At 43.4% G+C, this 13,106-nt stretch overlaps 1 protein-coding gene across 1 annotated transcript in view; it reads right to left on the bottom strand.

The window, feature by feature from the left end:
- Positions 1–13,106, bottom strand: part of htr4 (5-hydroxytryptamine receptor 4) — a gene marked incomplete at its 5' end in the record, with an annotated part of 59,853 nt that overhangs the window by 34,522 nt on the left and 12,225 nt on the right. The window contains 2 exons of the mRNA XM_005950420.3: positions 6,321–6,922; positions 10,783–10,936. Of these exons, the coding sequence (XP_005950482.3) occupies positions 6,321–6,922; positions 10,783–10,936 (756 nt within the window). The remainder of the gene's footprint in view (positions 1–6,320; positions 6,923–10,782; positions 10,937–13,106) is intronic.

Genomic DNA, 13,106 nt, shown 5'->3' with positions numbered 1-13,106 from the left:
TTTCATCTTTGTGAAGAATTATTTATCCAGTTTGTTCTTTCAGCACCAACAACTTTCAGATATATGACCCCAGAGACCTGCAAACACTCTGCAGGCTAATGTGTGTGTGTGTGTGTGTGTGTGCATAGACTATACGTATTGTGTATCATGTTTTCCTTCAGCTGCTTCATCATAATCAGAGTGTGTATCAAACAAACAGCTGATCTTCACTACACAATAACACATACATTCATCATCTTATTTTATCGTCAAAGTGAAAACTGGACCAGTCTGCTGACTGTGCATGCAGCAGTGAAGCCTGATGAAGAGGCCAGTAAAGAATAAGAGACAGTGTGAAACAGGAGCCAAAGCACAGGTTGTGTTCACGCTGCTGTCACTGCGACAGGTTTCCTCTGTAACTGTGTGCAGCTCTGTGTGAACGGAGCGGCTTGACTCAGTGTTTGTGTCCTGGTTATGTCTCTGCTGGTTCTAATTATTACCGTCAGATCAAAACAAATTATAAGTCCCAGCTTGTCTTTGAGACATTCATCTTCCTGCGTGAAGCTCCAAACTTTCTTCTTCTTATTTATAGAATCTAATATGTTTGTGTTCATCCACTACATGTGATTTTTTTCCACTAGATTTATTTCCTGTAGCAGGAGCGAGAAGTCACATAACTTCCTTTGTCTCTTTGTATGTGTCAGCTTCCTTCACCTCCACGTTTATCAGCCGTCTCAGTCAAATTCATAACTGTACAGTAACAACGGGACAGTAACGGGCCATGTCATTATCTGCCTGACCGAGTCGTGACTTTCCTGCAGTCTGTGAATAGCTCTGGTACAGAGAGCACGCCGAGTTGAACCGGAATGAACTCCAATCAGAGCGAATGAGCGCCGAGCGCCGCATCTATCAACACGTCATTTCCCCAAAAGGCAGCTTCCATGACGTCTTCCTACACATGGCCAATTTGTTAGATGAAGTGACACCTATGCACACACACACACACACACTAACATGGACCTGGTGACAGCACAGGCTCGGGTGACTCTGCATGGAGGAGTCGCTGAAGACGAATGTGTCGTCACTTCCTGTGGATAATGTCAGAGCGCAGCGAGAGCTCGACTCAGCGCCCTGTGTGAATCAGACACGTATTAATCCTGCCGTGGGTCTCGCTCCTGAACACTCGCTGTAATGTTACAGACAAAGAAGCCATCTCAGAGCGTGCTGACACACCTCTGGCATTTGGCAGTGATTCCTCCTCCAGCTCTGTCAGGCTAAAGGTCTGCTGTAAAATCCAGCCAGTCTAGGCTTCAGGGGGATCTGTCATCAGGACTGGAACATAATATACATATTTGTGTTTTCATTAGTGTGAAGTCACCTGGAAATAAAAACCACGGTGGTGTAATTACTGCTTTAAACCTCACAGAGTGTGAAACAGTGCAGTGGTGGAAGTGACGCCAGTCTGCTTTTCACATAAATAAACCCGGCGGGTATGATGAAGATGATGAACAAGGTGTACACCCACTCCGTTGTATTTGATGCTGCGATATGTTAACACAGCCTTATGCGATTTTAATAACTGCGTTCCTCCCAGCCACTTTCGCTCTGACTATTTAAATGAATTCACTTCCTGCATGTTGCGGCACAACAATACCAGCAACAACAATACCCTCTGACCAGCAATAAGCTTATTGCTCACATTAACATCCACTTATTCATAAAAAGATTTTTGAAGACAGAAAGAAAAAGAAACAGAGCAGAAAATGGAAATGTTCTTTGCCTCCATTCTCCCCCTGTGCCCTGTGCCTGTTTTGTCCATGAACGATTAATCAGTGAATGACTTCCTGTGTAAACACTGAGCACGGTGTCACAATGCTGCACCGCAGTACAAAACACACAAATGCCTCAAAGCTGTGAAAACTGCTTTGGCCTGTTCGACTTCATGAGCCAATGAAGGAAGGTGACCATGCTCGCAGATTGTTTTGCTGACCGTGCATGCAGTGGTGAAGCCTGATGAAGTGGATAGGTACCTCAGGTTACGTTTATATTCCTTTACTTTCACGACGTTCAGGAGGAAGATTACTCAGGCTAAACTTTAATCAGACTCATGTGAGGACATGAAAAAATCCGATCCCAAGCAACAACACAGGAAGTAAAACCAACGAGGAGTGACAGAGTGAATAGCAAAGGCACACACAGACAAAGTGTCGGTGGCTTCTGACTTCCTGTCTGAATAACAGGCTGTGGCGTGTTTCATGATGTGGGCCACAGCCCTTCAGATACGGTTGAGTCTCCGCCCAGTCATCGTCAGGCTCAGGATCAATGATTACTGGAGACGTCTGTCCGGTTCTTTTTGAGATCTGTTAATCTCACTTAGCTGGACTTCTTCTTCTTCTTCTTTATTTTTTTAATCTCATTTCTAAACCAGACTGAACATATATGATTATTTATATTAATATTTCCACAAATAAGAGGTGATGTGCGATGTCACTGATAAACACGTGTTATTGCCTGCAAGGAGCTTCACATGAATCCAGTTTTTATAGAAAACCTCAGCAGGTTTAACTGTCCCACAAAGACAACCACTGTAAATGTAATCTGATTACATTACTCAATGAGGTGATCAGGTGATAGGACTGACACACCTGCTCTTCTGTCTTTGCACCAAGAAACCTGTTTTAATTTGAAATTTTTTCATTATTTTACATTTAATTTTGATTTGATTTTAAACTACTTTGATTATGTAAATTGATGTTAGTTACTTGATTATCATCTCTCACACCCAAAGTGCTTCATCTGCGATCAGTGAATCAGAAGCTGATTCGAGTCTCACCATCGCAGACAAAGTGATCGTTTACCTGCAACATGATGCTAAATATTAAATATGGATGCTGCGTCTGTTTCCTCCATGTCTTATCAGCCATATTAGTTGTGGGAACAGCAACAACAGGTAATTCTGGTAAGAGTGATGGTAATAAGCTGAAAATGTTCTTTAGCAGTGTGGAGCATACAGAGTACGACACAGAGACATGAGGAGGACAATCTTGGATCCCAAAGGGATCCAAAAGAAAAAGAAATGATGGACAGAGCGATGCATCATTTATTCGTCACCTGCCAGGTGTGTGCAGATGTAGCTGGTATTCTGGGAATCACATTTGTATGTTTAGGTTCTTTGTGGGTGTTTGAGCGTGACTGTCAAACTCTGAAATGTGGATATTTTTAATCTGAGAGGTCACACAAGCACCAGATACAGTATAGTATACAGCAGCGGTTCCCAACCCCCAGGCCTTGGACCAGTATCGGTCCGTGAGTCGTTTGGTACCGGGCCGCGAGAGTTGAGGCTCTGGTGTGAAATGTATGGTTTTCAGGGTTTTTATCGGTTTTCAGCGTTATTTTGTTATCGTTTTTATCGTTAACTCGGTTTTCCTGGATCTTTTCACGTGTGTTATGAATAAATCTTCTTTTTTTCGGTACCGGTACTAGTTTTATTTTGTTGTATTTATCCGCGACACCTTAAAGGCCGGTCCGGGAAAATATTGTCGGGCATAAACCGGTCCGTGGCGCAAAAAAGGTTGGGGACCGCTGGTATACAGTACATTAGATCACACATTGTTGTGCCTCCACAGAGCCCACAGATCCTGATCATTAACCAGGGAGCGCAAAACTAACTGACTAATGAATGTCCTCCAGTCCAGAGGTGGTGCTGCACGGAGTGTCACACCAGGAGGCTTAATTATGTGTTTGTGGTGAATAACATGCCTATAACACCGGTATTACAGTCAAATATTAGTACAGGATAAGTACAAATATTTTAAAAAGTCACCACGCAGGAAATCCAACTTCTAATGACGTTCATTATGGAACGCCATGGATTCTTCCTCCCGAAAGCAAATAACATGCGCTGTTGGAAAACTGTGCTATGGAGGTATAGAATATTAATATGAGTGCAAAATTAAATTTAGCATGCAGTTCTGCAGACTAAATTTAATTTGATGTTAAGTTTGAACATTTGTGGATGAAAACAGTTTGATTCCACAGCGGCAGGAACACAGCAGAGCCGACAGGAAAGACAGAAACGCCCCGCGACTCAAACATGAAGGCTCCAGCAATATCTGACATCCATGTGTGTGTCCTGCAGAGAACAGGTATGGCAATGGTTGAGAAAACTGAAACCACACAAAAACCGTAGCTCACAGTCGTGTAGAGCTCAACGTCTGCCTGAGCAGGAGTTTGCTTCACATTCTGCACACAGCACCTGAAATACTCCTGAAACACAGCACAGCACCTGAAATACTCCTGAAATACTCCTGAAATACTGCACAGCACCTGAAATACTCCTGAAATACTTCCGAAATACTGCATAGTACCTGAAATACTACTGAAACACTGCATAGTACCTGAAATACTCTTGAAATACTACCGAAATACTGCATAGTACCTGAAATACTCTTGAAATACTACACTGCATAGTACCTGAAATACTCTTGAAATACTACGAAATACTGCATAGTACTGAAATACTGCATAGTACCTGAAATACTCTTGAAATACTACCGAAATACTGCATAGTACCTGAAATACTCTTGAAATACTACCGAAATACTGCATAGTACCTGAAATACTCCTGAAATACTGCATAGTACCTGAAATACTCTTGAAATACTACCGAAATACTGCATAGTACCTGAAATACTCTTGAAATACTACTGAAATACTGCATAGTACCTGAAATACTCTTGAAATACTACTGAAATACTGCATAGTACCTGAAATACTCGAAATACTGCATAGTACCTGAAATACTCTGAAATAACACTGCATAGTACCTGAAATACTCTTGAAATACTACTGAAATACTGCATAGTACCTGAAATACTCTTGAAATACTGCATTACATGAAATACTCCTGAAATACTGCATAGTACCTGAAATACTCTTGAAATACTGAAATACTGCATAGTACCTGAAATACTCTTGAAATACTCCTGAAATACTTCCGAAATACTGCATAGTACCTGAAATACTCTGAAATACTGCATAGTACCTGAAATACTCTACGAAATACTGCATAGTACCTGAAATACTCTTGAAATACTACCGAAATACTGCATAGTACCTGAAATACTCTTGAAATACTACTGAAATACTGCATAGTACCTGAAATACTCCTGAAATACTGCATAGTACCTGAAATACTCTTGAAATACTACTGAAATACTGCATAGTACCTGAAATACTCTTGAAATACTACCGAAATACTGCATAGTACCTGAAATACTCCTGAAACACTGCATAGTACCTGAAATACTCTTGAAATACTACTGAAATACTGCATAGTACCTGAAATACTCTTGAAATACTACTGAAATACTGCATAGTACCTGAAATACTCTTGAAATACTACTGAAATACTGCATAGCACCTGAAATACTCCTGTATACTCCTGAACCACTGCACAGTACCTTAAATAGGAGGTAGGCAGGATTAAAAGGAGTGTGAGGAGCTAAGAACACCTGGGCTGAGGATAACGAAGGGAACAGAGGGACAGAATCTGTATGAACCTGTGTCCTGTATGAAGACATGATGTCCACCTATGGCTACATGTTTCTGTGTAATAGGCGGCGATGAAAGGTGTTGCAGATGTAACAACTTCCTGTCTTTTTCTTAAACATACATGACTCATATTTCAGTCACATAAACAGCCTCTGCTCGATGATTTGACCCTTCCAGCAGAAACAGGACTGCACTGCATCATTTGTCTTTCCTAAGCACAGATAAGATCCTTCTATTAAAACACACTGAAAAAATAACATATTCAACACATGTGTCCTTATTGCTGTTAAACACGTTTCTACCTTCACACACTGAATTAGGTGGACGAGTCAGAAATCAAGGCAGCGTTTGAGTGTGCAGGGACAGGAGAGGGTACTTACAGAGATAAGGTCGTCTCTAACACACATGGAAACACAGTTTTCTCAATTCAACCCTGGCGTGATGAAAGATTACTACTGAAATACCAATAAACAGAAATACTGCAGTAATACACTAAAGTCTGGGGTGAGTGTAAAACCCTGCGCTACATGTGCTCTAATACCAACAAGCTACATTCAAACTTTAAAATGCCTGCGTGCACCAGATGTCGTGCAAGTTTTCCTAAATGTTCAATTAGTTTTGAATGTTTTCCCAACATTTAGAGAAAAAAGGGGCAACAGCACCCACACCCACAGCATCCAGGTCAAGCTTGTCTGTGTGCAGACCAATAAACACTGTGCTATATGACTGTAAATGGGTGGGCCGAGTATGACTGCACACCTTCGGTCTCTGGGTGGGACAGGACTTACTTGAGCACGTGCGTGGAGCCGTTTATCTGCGTGGCCGTGCACGGAGCGCCGGAGCCGAGGATGGACGGTCTGCGGTACCTCTGCCTCCCGCAACACAGGATGATGAGGAAGGCACGGCGGAAGGACTTGTTGAGGAACGCGTAGAGGATGGGGTTCAGCATGGAGTTGATGTAGCCCAGCCACAGGCAGGCAGCCCACAGCTGTTCGGGCACGGTGTAGTCTATAAAGGGGTCCACAACATTGGTAACGAAGAACGGCGCCCAGCACAGGCAGAAGCAGCCCATGATGATGCACAGCGTCTTTGCCGCCTTAGTTTCTGTTCGCATGCGGTGGTTGCGCTGATGGTCGGCAGAATCCGGTGCACTGGCGCCAACCCCACCAGAAGTCCCGGCGGCACTGGTACCAGCTCCTCCGGCCCGCTGCAGCATACTGATCTGCAGGGCGTGCGCCCGGGCTGTGATGTAGATCCTCTGGTAGGCCAGCACCATGAGGACCAGAGGGATGTAGAAGGCCACCAAGGAGCAGGTGAGCGCGTACGGCTTGTTGACCATGAAGACGCAGGACGTAGTGTTGCTGCTGTTGTTGAAGCGCCGCTCGTTAATCTGGTGAAAGAGCAGGGAGAAAAGTCAGTGCGCACACAGGCTCAGCTCGCTGCTGCGACCAGCTGACCTTGCCGTCCGTAACATGCGACCAGCTATTCCACTTTATCTGTTTTTCTCTAGTTTTACTCTTATTTCATTTGACCTTTGGTTTTAAATTCAGTTTCCTGGGTGAATTTTCTTATTTGAGTTCAGCTTTTACTACATTCATCGTTTTTAATGATTGTATGCAGGGCACGTGTCAGAGGCAGGAAAATCTGTGCAGGATGTCTGTCTCCAGAAACACATCCATCAAAGCCCGTAATGACTGAACTAACGGGGACCAAAGCGCTCTCTGCAGTCGTTCATTCTAATTTGATCATTTTTATTTTATTCTAGTGCTTTTATTCTAAAAGCACTAGAATAGTGCTTTTAGTTTTCAAGAGTCTAGTTTGTCTGTTTGGCGTGATACGGGATTTGGGCATTTTTAGGAAAAGCACTGAACCTGCTCAGTGACCCATGATGTGATCAAAAGGTCCATTTACAGTGTAGAAACACGGTATATCTGATATTTATTCCTATAAAATATGCTGCTTACATTTTGTTGGTAGAGTCTTGCTATGCTCTGGTTCTGATGCTCAGGAAGGCAAAAAAATAGAAAACTAATCATTGGCTGTCAGGTGAGTTCCTTCCACAGTGCAATGATGTGACATTAATCATGGATCAAATCTTTCTTCAAATACTACACGACTCCTCGCTGTACCACTTATAACAGCTCCATTTACAGTCAGCAAAACTCCGGGGACATTCTTATTTGCATGTGTCCTTAAAATGTAATTAATGTAAGCATGCAAAGAAACTTCCAAACTCCTATGAGGACACGTCGGTCTAATTTATGAAGTTACACAAAGCTGAAATGATCAGAACATTAAAAGAACATTATGATAACAGTAAATGTTAGTATGGCAGAGTGTTTCAGAAAAAGCTCAGGTGACACAATGAAGGAACACCTGAAAGACTCAAACCTCACTGATGGAAATGATCAGGATAAACCACAGAGCTGTCTTCATAAAGTCATCAGCACATCAGAAACAGCAGTGACACGAGCCCCAGCTGCCTGACAGGTCTGCACAAAACACTCGTTTCCACGTGATCTGTGCCAAAATCACTTGCAACACTCAGCAGCTTAATGAGCCCCACAAGAGCTGCTGCCACAGTGTGAGTGTGTGTGTCTATGACTTTATGTGTGTCTGTGTGACCCTGGTCCTTGTGTTGACAGGCAGCTCAGAGAAAGTTTTGCTGGCGTTTCGATGAAGATGGACGGGGTGAGCGAGGTTAAAGGTGGCAGGGGACAATCTCTCTCTCTTTCACAGTCTCCTCGTGCACTCGCTGTCTAACCTTCCCTCTGTGTTTGTTTTTGGTCACACACACATGTGAGAATGATTTCCGCAATGCTCATGTTGTTAAAGACTTTATTTATCAGACTGTTTATGACACCAGAGCCGATCACCTCTGAAAACAGCGAGCAGCAACCGAGACAGCTGGAGGAATATAAATGAGTGTGTAAGGCAGGATGGACACACACACACACACACACACACACACACACACACACACACACACACACAGGGACACTGACTGATCCACTCATCACAGAGGTAGTAACCTGCTCTCTCCTGAATCAGTGGATTTATACAGACTGACAGTAAATATTAGGGCTGGGTATCGTCACTGATTTCTAGAATTGATTCGATTCCGATTCGCAAGGTCCTGAATCGATTCGATCCACGATTTGATTCAATGCGATTTGAATCTTGGAAATTTTGCCTCAGACAGTCAGAAATATTAGAATTCAGATCAGTACATTTACATATTTTTGCATCTATAAAAAGGAAGCTGACACTTTCCAGACTTTACCAAAGGTATGAGCATCACAGCAGATGCCTTTGTGTCAAAGTAGCTGAAGATAAAACACAGAAAAACATGAAGATGATTTTCCTGGCCGGGGATTTTATAAAAATATTCTGCAGTAGATCAAAAACGAAAGAAAACCATTAATCAATTTATGAACATTACCTCTGAAGTTACAGAGGTTTTATTAGAGACACGGCTAAGCGTTTTGCATTTTGTATAATTTTAAAAAGTTTAAATCTGAAACATCAGAATCAGCGAGCTGTCGGCTTTCAGCCCCGACTGTGTCCGTGCGGGTGAGAAAGGCGACATCTCACTGATTCTGATCTGCGGTCCGCGCTTTGTGTTTACGTCTTTGTGCAGAAGCCGTGGACCTGCTCTCATTTACTGTTTTAAATGTTTGGTGGTTGTCAAAATTTTGTGACATTTCACCTGAGATTCTGGAATTTTGGGCAAAATACATTTATATTAAAAAATCGATTCAGGATTTTAATGAATCGATATCACGTTATCCAAGCCAGAATCGATTTTAATCGATGAATCGATTATTAAAACCCACCCCTAATAAATATGATCAGGGGGAGATGGTGGAGAGGATGAAGGTGCTCTGTGGGCCAGTGCTGCTCTTCAGGCTGTGTGTCGGGCAGAGTGGAATCGCTTTTACTGAGTCACAGCTAAGTGAGAATGTTATCTGCCCCGTTCTCGTCCCAACACCAGGGCAGCCCGATCCACATCTGCAGGGGGTGCAGGAGCAAATCGTCTCTGTTCCTTGTGATCACTGTGGCTTATATGGAGCGAAACACCTCAGTCTCAGTGGACTGTTTTCACCGAGTGGAAGGTGGATGGGTTAAAGCAGAGATTTCCACATTTAAACAGCAGAGAACACAGAGTATATCTGACATGCTTACAAAGCAGAGGTTTGGCAGTAAGGTTAACTTTTTACCCCTGAACTCAGAGCATTCTCCATATTTAAGGCAGCTTATAGTCAGAATGACTGCGTGTGCATCAGAAGGCAGTGATGCTGGTCTCAGGAACTATTCTAATGACTTCATGGATATACACTGAGGGGTCAGAGGTCATCGAGCTGCTGAATGTTGCCTTCACATCAGTGAACCTCACCTGCAGCTTCACAGGTGTACCTCTGAAGTCAGAGACGCCCACGTTTCTGCACATGACACCAAAGCTGTGACCTCATTAATACTCAGTCAGTTATTCCCGACACGCGGAGAGAAGATCAGAGAGTTCTTACACCTGAGACAGGTAAGGTGTGGTCATCGTCAGGCAGCTGAGCTCCACACTGACCTCTCTGCTCACACTGTTTCCATCTGTCTTACATCTGGATGTTAATCATCCACAGTATAATACACAGGAATATGTAGGCTGGTGGGAGGGAAACACACGTGTAAATATTCTGGGATGTTCCAGGGAAAATTAGTGTTTCCAGAGTGTCCCGGGCGCTCGTCTCAGTGTTTAGGAACTCAGTGATTTTATGAATTTTCTTTTTCAGATGGAAAACTTTCAGAGGGCAAGAAGAAATAAACATTTAAAGGGACGAGTTTTTTCCTGAAAGCCTCATAGACGCCGGTCTGAGTGAAACCCGTTTGTCCAGACTGAATCTGTGAGCGCGTCATTTTGTTTCCGTTCTTTGCATGGCGCTTGTGTCACAGCAGATCTTAAACTGAACTCAAACACAACTCGACCCTGTGTCTGTGGTGTCGGCAGCCTCGTCTGTCTGTCTCTGTGTCTGATATGCTGTTGTTGTTGTTGTTGCCACAGCGACGCATGAAGCATTTCTTCTTTGTGTAAACAAAACTTCCCAGAATCCCATTTTTTTTTCTGTTTATGCTAAACATATTTTGTTCAGCTTTTTTCCATCTTTGGCTCGTCTTTGTGTCTCCTCGGGCAGCTTTCACTTCCACGAACTTGTGAAAAAGATCCCCCCTCCCACGCGGTCGCCAGCCCGCAGCACTCACCAGGTGGTCGATGCCGATACTGTTCCAGCCCTGCATGATGGGCAGGAAGGAGATGAAAGTGGGAATGACCCAGCAGCCGCCGATCATTAAAGCCACTCGCATGGGCGTCATTTTGTTCCGGTAGACCAGAGGCTGGCAGCAGATAGCGTAGTATCTGCAGGGAGATGACAGAGAGAGAGCGTAAGTATGATTACAGGAATCAGACTCACACACACTTATTAAAAATTGCCACAAACACACAGTTTCACCCCAAACCTGACAAAGAGAAGAAGAAGAAGAAGAAGAAAAGGAAGCGAGCTGTGAAATGGTTCGATAGGTAGAGCACGTGAAGGTTAGAGGAATCGACAAGTCCGAGCATCTCTTATTTTATTTTCTGTTGCCTGGAATAAATGAGCAAATCCATGAATAGAGCCAAAAACACAAAGAGTCACTGTGAATAAACTGGCTTCTGTCCCCCCGACCTCCTGGCTCTGTTTTCCAGTTTCAGAGAGCGAGACAAGAGGACATTTCCACCATCCTGCATTTACAAAAACATGCTAACCGCGAATAAAAGCCACCAATTAGCACTGACTTCAGCAATGAAATGGTTCCCATTACCTTCCCGTAATGTCTCTTTCCACTCTGTCTTTCTTTGAGCCTGTCTCTCATCATCATCCATCATCATCATCATCATCTCTGTACCTCTTCTCTCATCCCACCCTCACGTCTCGCCTTTCTGCTTTTGTCCTCCATCTGTTCTGCTTTGATCCCACCCTTCGATCACAGTTTTATTGCCCCATTCTGCATCCTGAAGGTTCAGCTGAAGACCAGAGGAGCCATGCTGACACCATCACCGACCATCTGAGCCCTTTTCTTCACACCGTTCAGCCACTTGTCTCCCAGAGGCACAAACCCGGATCCTCTGCTGCATCTGCCAGTAACCCAACACTGCACACAGGGGGCTGGGCCTGTGGTGGGGTATTCCTTTAAATATTATTTAAAATCAATAATAATGATGATTCTGGCCTAACTCTAACCCTGCCCTATTAAACACAAACTCCTCCCTGTGATGTTCAATCAAACTTCTGCCTCTTCACACACTTGAGGGAAGCTCCACGTCTCACTCTAAGCAACAGACTGGGAGAGACATGAAACCGAAGGAAGGAGAGGAAGCTATTAAAAAAGGCAGTAAAGATAAAAACAAAGGAGGAAGAGGAAAAGAGAAATGAGAAGGATGAGGATAAAGAGGCTGATTAATCATTTTATCAAAGCTCTGATGACAGATGTGGTGTTCCTCATGGGAACAAAGCCTCCATATCTGCACTTTTATCTGGTCACTGAGCTCACGCCTGTTCCACCGTGACAGGAAACAGATAAAGTCAACCAACCAAAATGGACCTCCTGACCTCCTGCACACAAAGTGCTTCTGTGAGCCGCTGTATGTTTGTTTCAGGTGTAAAACTTCTTCCTGTGCTGAAGCTGCAGAGTCTGCAGTCTTGTGTGGATGGTTAGAAGGTGAAGACCCAGAAACAGGAACCCGAAAACACACGGTGAGGGTAAGCAGACACCCTCACGCACTGAGGAGTAATGAGGATTGACCACAGCTGGGAGGAAACAAGACTGAGGCGTACTCAATTATCAGAAATGCAAGTGAAACAGCAAGTGAACAATAAGAACTGATGAGGGAAATGCAGACCACCAACAAATAGGAGAATGCTGTAAAAGTCCAAAAATATAACTTGAAGTCAGAATACGAGGAATACAGAACAGAAGACTCCCACGAGTTCTTCTACTTGATTTAAGCTGTTGCGTTAAAGGTGGTGTTTGATATTCAGGTGATAAAATAGCAGTTTAACCAATCAGTATACTGCAATAGTTTTTGCACATGCCCACAAGTTTTACAGGGTAAAGTAACAATTTCAATCTTATTGTAACAGACGTAGCAGACAGGGCCACATATTGCACACGTTGACTTTTCAACACTTTCTTTTATTTCCGGTTGTCATAACTTACACACAACTGCAGCTTTTCAGTTGCCAGCCAAACACACCAACAACAACGACGCCCCCAGGACCCAGTTCATTCTGCTTTAAGCAGAGTGTGATTGCTGATGCTGCTCAGGTGTGTCCGCCTCCCCCACAGCTGCACCACAGACCATGCCCTGCCACACTTATATATTTCAGCTCTGTAATATTCTTGATATTTAATTTGAAATATTTGTATATATATTAGAGCTCTTTGTTATACTTTGTAAACTTTGTAATATAAAGTATTATTTAATTAATTCAGCCTGTTACTGTTTTTATTGTCTTTCCTCAGGGATTATTAAAGTGTGCTTAATCTCT

Source organism: Haplochromis burtoni, unplaced genomic scaffold (assembly GCF_018398535.1).
Source record: "Haplochromis burtoni strain Fernald_Lab_line unplaced genomic scaffold, NCSU_Asbu1 Contig_507, whole genome shotgun sequence".
NCBI classification, from domain to species: Eukaryota; Metazoa; Chordata; class Actinopteri; order Cichliformes; family Cichlidae; genus Haplochromis; species Haplochromis burtoni.
The sequence above is the reverse complement of the archived record's forward strand: the minus strand, read 5'-3'. Positions and strand labels throughout refer to the sequence as shown.